This window comes from Neopelma chrysocephalum, unplaced genomic scaffold (assembly GCF_003984885.1).
Source record: "Neopelma chrysocephalum unplaced genomic scaffold, ASM398488v2 Primary Assembly neopelma1_97390, whole genome shotgun sequence".
Taxonomy (NCBI): Eukaryota; Metazoa; Chordata; class Aves; order Passeriformes; family Pipridae; genus Neopelma; species Neopelma chrysocephalum.
The window spans coordinates 4,386,701-4,400,568 of record NW_020926031.1 but is presented as its reverse complement, the minus strand read 5'-3'; the positions used below and the strand labels follow the sequence as shown (position 1 = coordinate 4,400,568).

The 13,868-nt window shown below is 43.5% G+C and overlaps 1 protein-coding gene across 3 annotated transcripts in view; it reads left to right on the top strand.

The window, feature by feature from the left end:
• Positions 1 to 1,928: 1,928 nt before the first annotated feature.
• The window catches only part of TBC1D12 (TBC1 domain family member 12), a 44,089-nt gene continuing 32,149 nt past the window's right edge, over positions 1,929 to 13,868 (top strand). For 2 of the 3 annotated variants that reach the window (XM_027672460.1, XM_027672458.1), the window contains exon 1: positions 1,929 to 2,825. In XM_027672460.1, the coding sequence (XP_027528261.1) occupies positions 1,999 to 2,825 (827 nt within the window). In that variant the 5' untranslated portion in view covers positions 1,929 to 1,998. The remainder of the gene's footprint in view (positions 2,826 to 13,868) is intronic. The other variant, XM_027672459.1, reaches the window with a different exon arrangement.

The window sequence follows — 13,868 nt, the reverse complement described above, 5'->3', positions numbered from 1 at the left end:
GGCATTTTTGCAAGCAGCTGAGGCTAATGATCCTTTATCTGGCACAGCTGTAGCTGGATGAGGCTACATGCCTTCTATCAAGATAGGCAAGGCAAAGCAAAACAAAATCAGATTTGTTTCTTCTCCAACCTCTGAGATCTCGAGTACTTGCCAGTTACTCAAGTCAAAAGGGTGAGATCAGATTTGCTTGTTGCATGTACAACACCAGTGTTGCACATCTGACCTCCAAAGTACACTTACAAGATGACAATAAAAAAAGAAATCACAATTTTTTTCTTTACTTAAGCAAAGCCCAAAAGACTTTGTATTGCAAAGTGCCAACAAGAACTCACAACACAATGAAATGCATCAATTTTTTATTTAGGTGAAGATTGCAAGTTTAAACCTTTCCAAAATGTTCACTATTTTTAAGAAGAAAACCCAAAATATTAAAAGAGGGTGGCTGTTCCATCCCCATGGTGGGTGAGGCCTCTATCTGGGCATGCTCTACTTGCCTGCCTTTAAAAGCAAAGCCCTCCACCGTGCTGGAGGACTCTTGAATGTGGGATTTTCAAATGGACGACTTCTTTGGCCAAGGATTTCCAGGAGAATGGCACTTCCCTTGCTACCAGTTGTGAGTATTTACTGTTAGAATACAAAAGTAGTCTATTGGGTTGAGATGTTACTTTTGGTGCTTGCCTAGGTTAAGCTGTAGCCTACTAGACCAAGCTTGGGACCTGTGCTGTTACTGCTTCTTCGGGGACTTGAAGCCTTTTCTTTTGTGTGTGACTTGTGACCTTGCTCCCTGCCTAGGCAGAGGGGACTGTAATACCTTGGTTTTCCTCTGAGGGATGTTGTGGGAAACACAGGTCATGGGACCTGCCTCTCTACGTGTCCTCCATCCACTTCCCCAGCGATAATCTGAGGAGTTACAGCATCCCGTCACTGCTCAGGAGAGGATTCACCCCATGATTTCGAAGTGTCCATCCTACTTCTCTTTTCTCTCTGTCCCATTCTCCCCAAAGCTCAGCTTGGTCCTATCTCCTCCAAAAAGAGGTGCTGCCCCGCCCGCCCAGTCCTCCGCTGCCACCGGCTCTCGGCTGGGAGATAACACCCAGGCTGACCCCCGGCTCCGCCGCGAGTGACCGGCGGGCAAACCGGTGCCGGCTGTCCCTGGGCCCTCTGTCACCCTCCTCGGAGCCCGCCCCGCTCCCGTATCCGGGATTGCCCTTCCCGGACACCCCGTACACCGACACCACCTCTCCCGTCCCGCAGGCACAGCGGGACCTCGCAACACCTTCGCTGCTCTTACGAGGCTCTTTATTACTGCGTTTTTGGGGGCGTTTTTGGTTTGGTTGGGGATTTTTGTTTGGTTTTGGTTTGTGGTTTTTTGTTTGTTTTTTAAGGAAATAATGACAGATGTGACACTACTGAACGCCCTGCAGGTCCCGTCCTGGTCCCAGTGCGGCCCCGCCGGGCAGGACGCTGGGCGGGCCGGGGGTGCCCGGGGCGGGGCGCGTCTCTGCAGTGCGAGTACCCCGCTACCGACCCGCGGGGCTCTGGGGCAGCCGAGGGATCCGTTTCATCCCAGCAGGAGCGGCGCTGGGGCAGCGAGGGAGGGAGGAGGGGGAGGGATAAGGCCGCCGGGTTGCGCTTTCCCGCGGCACGCCGGTGGGATGCGGTAGCTGCTGCGCGCCGCCAGGCTTTAGGCGCAATACGGTAGCGGCGGGGGCGCGGCCTTCACCGCGCCTCAGGCGGGGAAAGAGCCGGTCTGGGTGGCATCTCTATGGTTCCGGGTGCGGCCGCGCTGGCGGGCGCTTCCTGCCCGTCTCTCTATGGTGACTTTCCGGGGGGAAGGGCTGGCGCCGCGCGCCTGCGTGTGCCGGACCCGCCCGCCCCCCGCCGAGGCCGTGCCCGACGCGCGGAGCGGCGCCGGCTGCCAGCGCTCGCGGCGCCGCCGGTGCGGAGGAAGGCGCGCGCCCCGGCCCCCGCCGCGCCCCCGGCGCCCCGTGGCGGCAAATGGTGGGGCCGGACGATGCCGGAGCTCCGGGCGGCGCAGCCGTGCTTCCCGCGGGCCGGCAGGAGGCGGCGGCGGAGGAGGCGGCGGAGGAGGAGGAGGAGGAGGACGGGGAGCGGGATGGGAGCCGGGGCTCGAGCCGGCGGGGCGGAGGGCCGGGGCAGGAGCGACTGCTGCAGCGGTACCTGGCGGCGCTCGGTCCCGCCGCGGCCGCGAGTGGGAAGCGCTGCCCGGAGAAGCCCGCGAACGGGGCCGCCTGCGCCGTGGGCCCCTGCGGGAGGATGACCAACGGGGACGTCGGTTTCCTGCTGCCGCCGCAGGAGCCGCCGCCGCCCCCCCGGGCAGGACGGGATGAGCCGGGGCCGGAGGAGGAGGAAGCGAAACTGCAGAACGGGGGCTTCCTCCCCTGCCCGCCCGGCCCGGCGGGCGGCGGCCCCGCGGGAACCGCCTTGGAGGAGCCGCTGCGGAGCTGCCGGCTGCGGGGCGAGGCGGAACGGCGCGGGGAGGCGGCCGGCAGCCCCTCGCCGCCCCGAAGCCCCGGGGGCGACGCCGGCAGCCGCGCGCTGGCCGCCCCCGCCGTGCGGACCTGCCGGGACCGGCCGGAGCCCGCGGCGCTGCCCCCGGCGTCCCTCGGCTTCACGGACGTGAACCTGAACTCCCGCAACACGTACGAGGTGAGCCGCCGCCGCAGCGCCCCGGAGCACCTGCCCCACGGAGGAGGGACGGTGCCTGCAGCCCCGGCACCGCCGCCGCAGGAACCGCCGGAGAGGGCCCGGCACCGGCTGGGCATCGCCGGCGCCGGCAGCAGCTTTGCCGAGTTCTTCACCAGGTAAAGGGGCCGGTCGGTGCCCCCGGCAGAGACCGGGGCAGGGGTCGGGGGATGCCCCGCCGGGCGCGGGCGGGCGGGTTTAGGTTTGCCGGACCGGCGGGGCTGTCTGAAGGAGCGAGTCTTGGGAGAGTGTCTTACTGCTAGTCGCAGGAAGAGGTATTCCAACCTTAACGGACTCTTTTACCAGCAAGCAGGCACTTTTAGAGTAAGGCAAGGCTTTGCGTTGGACGTGACGGTAATATGATAGAGGTGCTTTTACTGCTACGAACTACATGGACTTCAAACTGGAATTTGCTTCCTGTACCAAAGCATTTTACTGTCTGGATCATCACAGTGGTAGTGATTAAACTGCTTGGGGAATAAAGTTAAAGTTGTTGGTATGTGGAAGTTGCAAAAGCTTTGCTACTTGGTAATGGTGTAGATACAGTTTACTTATTTATTTTAAAGTGTGTTGTGGAAAACTTCAAAGACAAGGCTCAGATTAATTTCTCTTGAGTTTCTAGCACAAAATCAAAAACTACAGGACATCCAGCTTTGTCACCTGGGAACTCTGTAGCATTGCTCATTCATTAGCATATTACACAGGAGATGCGGCTTGACTGTGATAGTTTATAACATACTCTATATTACTTTTATTAGGTTTGAAGTGGGGAGTTTAATTTCTAACAGTTTTATTCTCCCAAACCTCAGGGTTATAGTTATTGTGCAATAGTCACTCTGAAAGCCCAGTAGGTCTCTAAGTGTCTTAAGAAAACAAGATGAAATCTGTTAACTGAAGAAATGAGATAGGAGAGGTTTGATCTCAAGGTGGGATCCCAAATTGAGAAATAGGCTACTTCTGCTGACCGTTGGGAAACAGGTAGATGGATTCCTGTCTGAGGACAGAGATAGTGGTAGTTGCAGTGTAAGTTTGGTGCATCTGCTTTGTGTCAAGGATAGATTGAGAGATGTCCCTCTATTCCTACTATTTCCTACTAATGTTCTTCCCTTCCATGTTATGTGAGCTGCAGTATATTGCCTTCCTTTTGCCTAATTTCTCAAACATTTTGACCAATAACATTCGTGCCTTTTTCTTTTTACCCCAGAGCAGTAGCTGATTGAAATTCTGGAGAATTTTCCTCTTAGGTACTGCAGTTTAACCCCAGCTGGCAACTAAGCATTATGCAGCCACTGTTTTTTCTAATAGCCATAATTATATGGAAATTGTTCTAAAAAGTGGACACTTCTTGCAGTTATTTAAAGAAAACGAGAGAAAGCAAGGGGGAAGTCCTACTGCCTTCAGTATGAAAGCTTCACTGTTGTAATTGCCATGACTGAACAGTTTGACTGATCAGACAGATCTGGGTTAGGAGGCTGCTGTTTCCAGCTGCTTGTTCCCAGCTCTTCAGTTATCAGACTGGCCTGCTTCATAGTTCTTTGAAATAATCCATGGTAATTGTCTGTCTTCATTTCACTGAACTGGAGGAGAAACCAATGAGGTGAGGTGGGGGAAAAAGTAAGCAGCTATCAACAGAAGCTTCTCACCCAAAGTCTGTGACAGGAAGAATGACTGTACCCTTGAGATAGTAATTAATAATTATTCTAAGATCCTGGGAAAGTTTGCATCAGTGATTAAAACCTTTCTTTCAGGTAAGTATTAGGTGTAATATTTGGCCCTGGCATCTTAAGTTGTATTTGTGCAAAATCATTAAGCCTGTCAAATCAATGCTATCTTTTAACTGAAAAATAATCAGTTTTGCTCTACTTCTTCTTTCTCTGAACATGTGAAGTGGGATGCTACGAGTAGATCAGGGGTATATTGAGCAGAGTGCTGTGACAAGGAAAACTGTATGACTATGGTCACTTGTCTCCACTGTGCTACTGTTATGTTCAGAGCATTAAGTGGCTCCTTGAAAGTCACTTGTCACTGCCTTGTACTTCTGTGTATGATTCTTAGTACAACCATATATAAGCATTGTTCTTATGGTTTGTGGTCTTACATAGCATCTTACAAGGGCAATGCTTTGTTCTTGGGTTATTGGATCGCTTTTGGGTAGCCCCAGTGGATTGCTGTTTGATACAGAATGGTTCAGTGAGCAGGAATGTTGTGTGGACAGTTGAATTAAAGCTGTGATGACTGGAATGATACCTTGACTATGCTCTATCCCCCAAAGCAGCCCATACACAGCAGAACAGTTAATGAAAAAGGTCAAGCAGGAGTGAGTATTCCAGTGCTGAGATAAAGACACAGTGATTCTGCACCTCTTTTAAAGATGAGTTCTACTTCATAGTTCTGCAAGTATGTACTGGGCATCTTTTCAGCTTGGACAGATATTGTTCCTTTCTGAATTATATATTTACTAGACAAATTTAGGTATCTGGTAGTTGGCAAAACTTTTTATTCCTGGATTCAAAGCTTACTGTTGACAACAAAGCAAATACCACTGCTGTTATAGTAGGGCACCATTTTCCCAAATACGTGTTTTCCAGTATTCGTCTAACAAGATTCACAAAGAACTTAATTCCTAACTGCTACTTCTTGTAGGTCTTTGTGATGTGCTGTGAGAAATAGGTGTAAGGGGTTGTAAACATGTATGGCTTGTTGGCACACACATGCTTATAGAAACTGTCTTTAACCTCATTCTCCCTTCCTCACCCGGAATGGTTGTGTTTATTGTCCAGAAGTGTTGAAAAATATTCATTTGGGGAGATGATGGAAAGTTGAAGGGAGTCAGTATTTGTAGGAACAAAGAATTAAGAAATCACTGAAGCTCACATCTTCTTCTGTCTTATTGTAAACACAGTCCTGTGGTTCCGTAAGTAGATAGTTCTTCAAAAGCTGCTAGTCTTTTTGCCTCTACAAATGTCCTTGGTACAGACTGGAGGGTTGAAGAGCGGTTCACTTCTCAGAGTGTTCTTACATGTGTACATAGTAGCATCTCCACCTCTGTAGTTTAGTTCAGTTTATTACTAAGTAGCACTTGCATCTTTTTGTGCTACATAGGTGTCTACCTAGTCTACAGATGCATCCTGTGAATGTTTAGTACCAGAATCAATGTTGCTCTTAGAGAAAAGTTCTGCATGCATAAGGCACCATGAAACTTCAGGGGATGTATTGTGCATCTATGGAGAAAAAATATGTTTATCAGGCTTTTGGTCGAAAACAAGAGTCAAGTGGGAATGGGTTGTCCTAGTTGTGATGGATCTTCTAAACCTTCTGTTCATGTAAAGATAAGAGAACAGATTGATGGGATCACTTCACAATACTTAATTTATATTTTGCTATTGCCTGTGCCTTCATCTTGGTCAGATCTTACTGACATCCTGAAAAGCTTGTGTGTTCTGTTTTTGATTTTGGAGTTGTTTTTATGTTGTCCAGATAAAACAAATAAACCCAAACAAATAAAAAAGTCCAAATATACTGTCAATTTATTGGAAAAATAATTGGAGAGAAGATCTAAGGAAATACAACAAATCTTCCCCACAGAAATCATTAGGGCACCCTTCACCCTTCTGTCTTTGTTGAACCCAGTTGTTTTTCCTTTCTGTAAGCAACCTTGTAACTTAAGTGAACAAGTGGATACATATAATTGATTTGAATTAAAGATGACTGGAGAAAGTAGGCAAGAGCACCTGGACCCAAATCTGTGAGTAACTTCAAACAGTATTCTTTTTTTCCTTTGTTAGAGACATGATTAACTTGATATAAACAAGTAATAGCATTCCTATTATTGAATTGAGAAGCTCCTGTGTAGATTATTACTTCACTGTTTGCTAAGAATGATTTATTTTATGAAGTTGCATTGACATGTTTCTGGCTTTCAGTCACATGAATAATAAATATAACGACAACTTAAGTAAATGTAATCTCCAAAGTAAAGCAGACTCTAGCAGACATTGAAGATGAGTGCTCAGCCTTTTTTTTTTTTTTTGACTCAATTTTTTTAATAACTGTGTACCTATAAAATTTTACCCAAATTATATAAAACTTTTATTCATAAGAAGTTAAGGAAATATCTCTGGGCACCTAAAGTTTCTCTCACAAGTGCAGATCCCACTGTAGGAAGTTAAATCTAAAGGACAGCACCCTTGTTTTTATTAGTGAACCAGTTCCAAGCAGTTCACAAAAATAAGCAAATCCTCAAGATCTATGAGTTTCTCTGTTTGAGAAAGCTTCACTCTCAGGTCTCACGATGCATAAGTTTTAAAGAGTTTTGTGTTGCTGGAAAACATTAGCAATGGGTGCTTCACCATAGATAAGATGCTGTGCACCCACAGAACAGTTTTGCTCAGGATGTTTGTCTAGCAAACCAAAGCTAAATTTCAGGTGTGCAAGCAGAAGAGTGTTATGCTGATTTACCTCTCTATAGGTTTCAGGTTGCCATATTGCTCCAACTTCTGCCTCCAGCCAGTCTTCCCTCCCCACCCCTTCCCCCCCAAAAGCTGACTAAACAGATGTCACTCTAAAACCTTAGAACCATGTGTATAATCTTCGTCATTTTATAATACCTAAAGTATTATTAGCAATTTCTCCGCTCCCCTTGGTGGACAGTGTGATATTCTACATTGGTACTTATATTTGCACTAAGAATTTTGTAACCCTAAGTTTTTGTGAAGTAAGTTCTCCTTAAACTAATGCTCTGGTTTTTTGGGGGGGCTTGTGTGCGTTTTTTTTCAAGCCAAACAGCTGAAATTGCTGTTTAGTGTGCAGCAAACTGTTGGAGTCAAAGCTTGTTTTGCTAAGGAGTGTTTTACAGAGGCATTTTAACTTAACCTGAAAGCATCTCCTCTCCTCCTCCCCCCGTCTCTTCCCCTCACTTCATTTTGCAGAAGGCCTTTTCATTACTTGGTGTCTTCTGCTTATTTTGTGTCACAGGATTTCTTACAGGCTCAATATATTGAGAGTAGCGTGACAAAGTGAATGGGACCTCTCTTCTGAATAGGCTATGACTGAAAGGACAGTGTTTTACATGGGAAATAACAACCAAAGGAGGTCACTTTAATCACAGCTGGCCTCTAAGAAAATGATAGTTTTATGTTTTTGCCCTCATGGCTGTTCAATTATTCATTAGGCTATTTTGTCCTGATTGCTTAAGAATAAAAAAGGAGTTTAAGGGGTTTTGGTCATGTTTCATTCACGTGGATGCAAAAATTTTTATTCCTGTCTTCAGTTTCTTGGAACTACTGAGATGTTTATGATATAAAGTCTGTCATTTTTTATCCATCGTTGATCTTATTTGTTGTTCAGCTGGGAAGGACTGGGTTTGTTGGACTGGGTGGTAGGCATTGGTTTAAACTTCTCAGCCTCAGCATATGCATGTCTTTTTTATTTTATTGCTTTCTAAGGAAGTGAAGCAGCCTGTTACCCAGGCTCTGTCAAACCTCTGAGACTTGAGAGGGCTCCAACATAAAAATCCTACAGATTTTTGAATGATGCCTGAACATAAGGAGAGCCTGCAAAAGAGAGACTTTGCTAATTTGGCTCTGTACTTTTAGAAACCAGTCAGTTGTACAAGCCACCTGCAGAACATATTGCTTCTGGCTCAGCATTGGGGTAACAATATGGGAGATGCATGGATGTTGTTGGGTGAACCTGTGCCTTCAATTAGTAGAAAACTAGTTTTTATGGTCATAGATGAGTTTATTCTTTCAGAACTTCTGAGAGCCAAACACTCAGACTAGTGTTCTTTTAAATTCCTTTCCTGATTTCTTACCTCCTGACTGAAAAGAATACTTCTAGCCTGTAGAGTACTTTCTTGTAATTTTTGCTCCCTTCTTCTCCAAGGTACTCCTTCATTAAGAAGAAACTATGTTCAGTTTCCATTGTTATATTAGGAAGTTTTATTTAATGTGCTCTTGGGTAAATGAATGAGTCTCTTTCGATCATGTAGTATAATAAAAGCTTTCTTGTTGGCTCCCCTTGCCTAGGGCATTCTGTTGATCTAAACTTCCCAAAGGCCAGCTATAGGAGTAGACGAATTAAGTAATTGTCTAGAAGTAAAGGAGAAAAGATAATAGAGATATAGATAGCAATGAAACATCTATAGCCATTCTGCCTCTGCTGAGGAAGACACTATGGGAAAGGGGTGCACTTCACACATCTTACTTGGGCTCCAAGAACAGATGAATTGTTGATCCCAGCTCCTCTGCTTTCTGTAGCAGGGGAAGCTTGGACCTAGTCAGGGCACCTTGCACAGCTTAGTCCTTTCTGTGTTGCTTCATTTGCCCAATGCATCCATTAATGTGGGATCTTGTCTATCTTGCTGCTGGGCAACAATGAAGCTGTTTGTATGCTGGATGCCAGAATGCTTTAAAAAAACTGCAAACAATCCATGTACTACCAAAGGTATTTCAGTACTTGGTAGCTGTGAAATAGGAAGCAGTGGAGATTCCAGAGCACAAAGAATCTACTTTAGGCTGCTGAGGAACTGAGGTGATTTAGTCTGGAGAAAGGAAGCCTGAAGGGAGATGTCATTCTCTACAAAAAACAGAGAGAAGATTGTGGTTAGGTGGGTGTCAGTCTCTTTTTCCAGGTATCAAGTGATAGGATGAAAGGAAACAGTCTCGAGCTGTGGCAAGGAAGGCTTAGATTGGATATTAGGAAAAACATCCTCACTGAAAGGGTAATCAAGCACTGGAACAGGCTGCCAGGAAAGTAGTTGAGCCACTATCCCTGGAGGTATTTAAAAGATGTGTATGTGTGGCACTTAGGGACATGGTTTAGAGGTGGACCCGGCAGTGCTGGGTTAATGGCTGGACTCCATAATCTTGGAGGTCTTTTCCAACCTAACTCTTTCTATGATTCTACCTTTTTGTTGCTGTAGCTAGTAGGTGTTTTTCAAGTTGCTTGCTGTTCCTGAAATTCTGTAGGTAGCTGAGTGGTAGATGGGGAAATTTCTTCCTTGTTTTGTAAAAAGTCATCAGGCAAAAATGAAAGGAGCGAGGCTTTTGCATTCTAGTATCAGGTAACAGATGAAAAATGAATTCTTGTGTTTTGTAGTATTTCTGCAATTGATCACTGAAGCTGTGATATAAAATATATTGTGAATTGCTAACGACAGCAGAAACCTGATACTCAGAGTGGCTACAAAAGTACTGCAGTAGTACTTTGTAGTACAACATTGCACAATCAAGTAGTTGACAGGCACCCTGTCTGGGACCAGAAAAGAAAAATATTAACTGAGGCTTAACCAGTTTTTGGACAGAATATCAATCATCTCCAACTCTTGGGACAGTCTTCAAAATAAAACTCTGCCCTGTGTTTGAACTTACGGTTCACAGACTTTTAAGCTGTGTCAAAGGCTGGAAGTCTTTCCCACCTTGGTCATGCAAGTGTGTACTGTATACAAACATTTGAACTATAGGGATAGTGACTGCCCTGATAAATCTGGTGAGTTTTGCCTTAACTGGAAGTGAGTCATTACTAGAACAATTTTAGGTCATTTGTTTAATTTGGTTGTACTTTGTGAGATATCTTGGTGAGCTGATTGAAGAATTTGCTATTGTCAGGAAACAAAGGAAATGTTTCTTCCCTGCTTCTGGTATTTATTTGATCCTCTGTGAGCTGTTGTAGCTCATTAAGCTAGGGAGTGCAAAAATGTTCATGGTTTTCTGTGGGATTAGTGAGTTGAATTGACTTGCAAGGTATGGAAAGTCTTGGAATCAATGCAGCAGAAGGGAGTGTAGGACATAACTTGTGCAAAGAGGAGAAATGAACTTCCCCTTAGTGGCCACTCTGTGGGAGGAAGGGGTCTTGTTCCTCTAGCACTGTTTTGCTTGGACTATGTTGCTGGTTAACAAGCTTTGACTTTGCTGGAGTAGATATTCCTGGCCATGCAAGAAATAGCAGAATATCTGTAGGCACCGGGTAGAAATTCTCCATTTCTTGCAGCTGTGATCCAGGATTTCATTTTAGATACTCTGAGCAAGTGACATTTTTATTATTATTGTAGAAGATTGACCATGTTTGATGTAGTGTCAAAATAGGTGCTGAACTGCCTGACCAAATATGAAGGTGATAGAATAGTCTGGCATAGATCTCTCTTTTGCTACTTCACTCTGAAAAGTAAAGGTGAATCTGGACTGATGATCTCCCATTACTCATTTTGTATTTAAGCACTCTGAAATTGCATATGTGTCTGCTTGTTTATGTAAGTTTTTGAATGCTTGAGCTGTTTGTAAAGCTGACCTGTGCAACAGCTTTTTGTTAAGAGTATAATGTAGAGTGGTAAAAAATTGTTTATCAGTAAGTGTTCTGTACAGAATGTTCTGTAATACCGCTGAACACTTCCAACTCCTAAAACTCCCAAAGTGTCTGTGTGCCTGTAGTAAAACTGTGTTGCCAGCAGAGTCAGTAAAGCCACTTTGGGACTGCTGTCAAATGAGAGTTTGGGCAGTAAGGTTGATGTAATTTAGTCTCTTCAATGCAGTTCCATAATAGTTCTGTTAATCTTTCTGTCCTCTCTAAGTGGCCAGAAGCCACCTCCTTCCCTACCTCTCAGTCCTTAGCAGCTAGTCCTTGACAGTTCATTGAATTTCAGACATACCTAATTGTAGCTGAGGCTTTAGTTTACCACTAATATCAATGGAAACATCATATTTAATTAAAAAAAAATACTACAGGCTTGGTCTTGCTGAAGATGCATGTTCTTCTGGTTAGGATTTCTGTTTCCTTATTTTAACTTTCATTTGGGAGGAGGAGGAGGAGGAAAGTCAAAGCTTGCTTACGTGCATTAAAGACTGTAGGTGTAGAGTGATACAGATGCAAACATGGAAATTCCTTTGGAGAGGATGGTTTGGAATATTCTTTGGCTTGTCTTGGTGTGGAGAGAAAGGAGATATCTAAGAGGTGTTAAACTAGAAACCTGTAACAAATCTGTGTTTGGGGTAATAAAATTTAAAGTGAAGTTTGTGTCTAGCTTCTTCTTGCTGTAGCAAGGTGATGGAAGACATGAACTGTAAAATTGGTTGGGTCACGTTTTCTCCAATGTAGAGCAGAGCTTAGAAACTTGTGCTGAGAGCAGCCATATAAATGTGTCAAATCAAAATGGATTGACATTGTTTGAAACTATCAAAATTAAAAATGTAGAATGTTTAATACATTCTAAATCTTATTGTTTTGTTCTAAATCTCCATGTTAAGAGTTTTAAGCTAAGCCTAAACATACTTGCATATTAACTTAGAAATTAAGGTTGAAATGTGAGGGTAAAGGATGAATTTAAAAGTATGTTTGTAAAGTAGGGACTATTTGCTTTTAATATGTTTATGTTCAGGTCACTTTTGCAGCCATAACTAATGTGAGGAAATAATTATGAGTATGTGAAACTGAGCAAATAGCTCCTGGACAATGTCATGTAATTCAAATCTAAAATAACAGGGAAGTTATGACACCCTATCCTTTGGTCTTAGGAGTAACTACTGTGTGCACTCTGAACATATATTGTTAACTTTTTGGACACACTTTTTAATCAATTCCTACAAATTGTGTACTGTATATAAACAGTCTGAGAAGTAGAAACAGAATCCTACTTCTGTTGCTCTGCAGGCTTTGTAAGTCGCTAACCAAAAAGGTTGTATTTCCTTTTAATGTTTCATTATTTATGCTTAGAGTTGAGTTACGTTTGTTTCTGTATGTAAATTATTGAAAAGTCTTGTTTAAAGCAGAAGGGCTAATGGTGCTTAATAAAGCAATGGGTTTTTTCTGCTGTTATTTCCAATTATTGCACATAAAACCTTAACAGAATGGACAAGACTGGAGTATGAAGAAAAATTCTGTTGTATTCTTAAGCAGCTTCGGTGTTTTACACATGGTAAAGACATGCCAGTGTGAATTAATTAATTCTTGTTATGTACTCAGCTGTAGTAATGAAGGAATATGGCATCAGAGGTTTGCAGGGATCTTCAGAATTTGCACAGACTGTTCTGAAAGTATGGTTTTAAGTAACAACTACTCATTTTAATACTATACCAGTAAAAATGCATATGTAGCAATTCTTGAGACATACCTCTTCTAACTCCTTACTGATATAGCCCTCTGGATAGAGATTATTGGGTAAATAAATAATTTCCTTATCAGTTTGTCTTTCAGCTAATTCGAATGTCAACAAATTTCAATCGTAGACCTATCTTTTATGCCTAGGAAGCCTATTTTAAAAATTAGGATAGGGATGGAGCAAGACCACATGAGGAGAACTGACTTTTGTTACATCATATTCCTTTTACAAATTCTGAGGTTTTATTGGAATCAGTAGATTTTTAATGTGCTTCAGTTATTGCAGAGAAATGCAGCTTCCAGGGCTTTTAACTGCATTTTTGTGCATTTGTGCTCATTTGTAGCATTAATTCTGTGCTGGATTCCCCCTCTAAGCCTTTCTGATTCTGTGAAGAAAAGTTTTATATCATAGAGTGAGGATGTTCTTGATGGGATCCTGATTCCTTCCTGTTTGTGTATTGCTTCCCTGTTTTAAAATCAGATAGTTGTATTGTGCAGTGTTTACTAACAGGTACTAGATGCTTAATCAAAAGGACAATCTAATCAGCCCTCACTTCCTTTGTCAGTTCTCTTGGCTTTCAAATCTTGTTTTCTCAGTACTTCCCTCTTATCAAAGCTCTTGAAAGCTGGATGCAATCAGAAGAAATGATTGATGACGGAAAATGACAGTAGACCAGATTGGTATGTGTGTAAAGTAAAAGAAAATGTTTTAGCTTTTTTTCTCTAAAAAAAAAAGGTAATTTTTAGTATGCTAACATAAGGTCTCTTATTGGAACTATTTTATTTATAGATTAGTGAGTAAACATTTTGAGCAAGGTCAAAGTTACCTTGCAAGGGAAGGAAGTCAAAGACTGGTAGCCAAGCTTTCAGCATCAAGATTTAACCACAGTATTTCATCTATTCCTAAAATAACCCTGAATTCTGAATATTTTATTTGGAAAAAATTGTTTCTTTGGTGCCATGCTGCAAGTTTTGTAAGGATTGCTTTCCAGGGATGCCCACAGTTTGTTTGGGTTTTTTTTTGTCTAACATGGTGTAGCATTTTGAATTAAATTTATTTGTATATTAAAGTG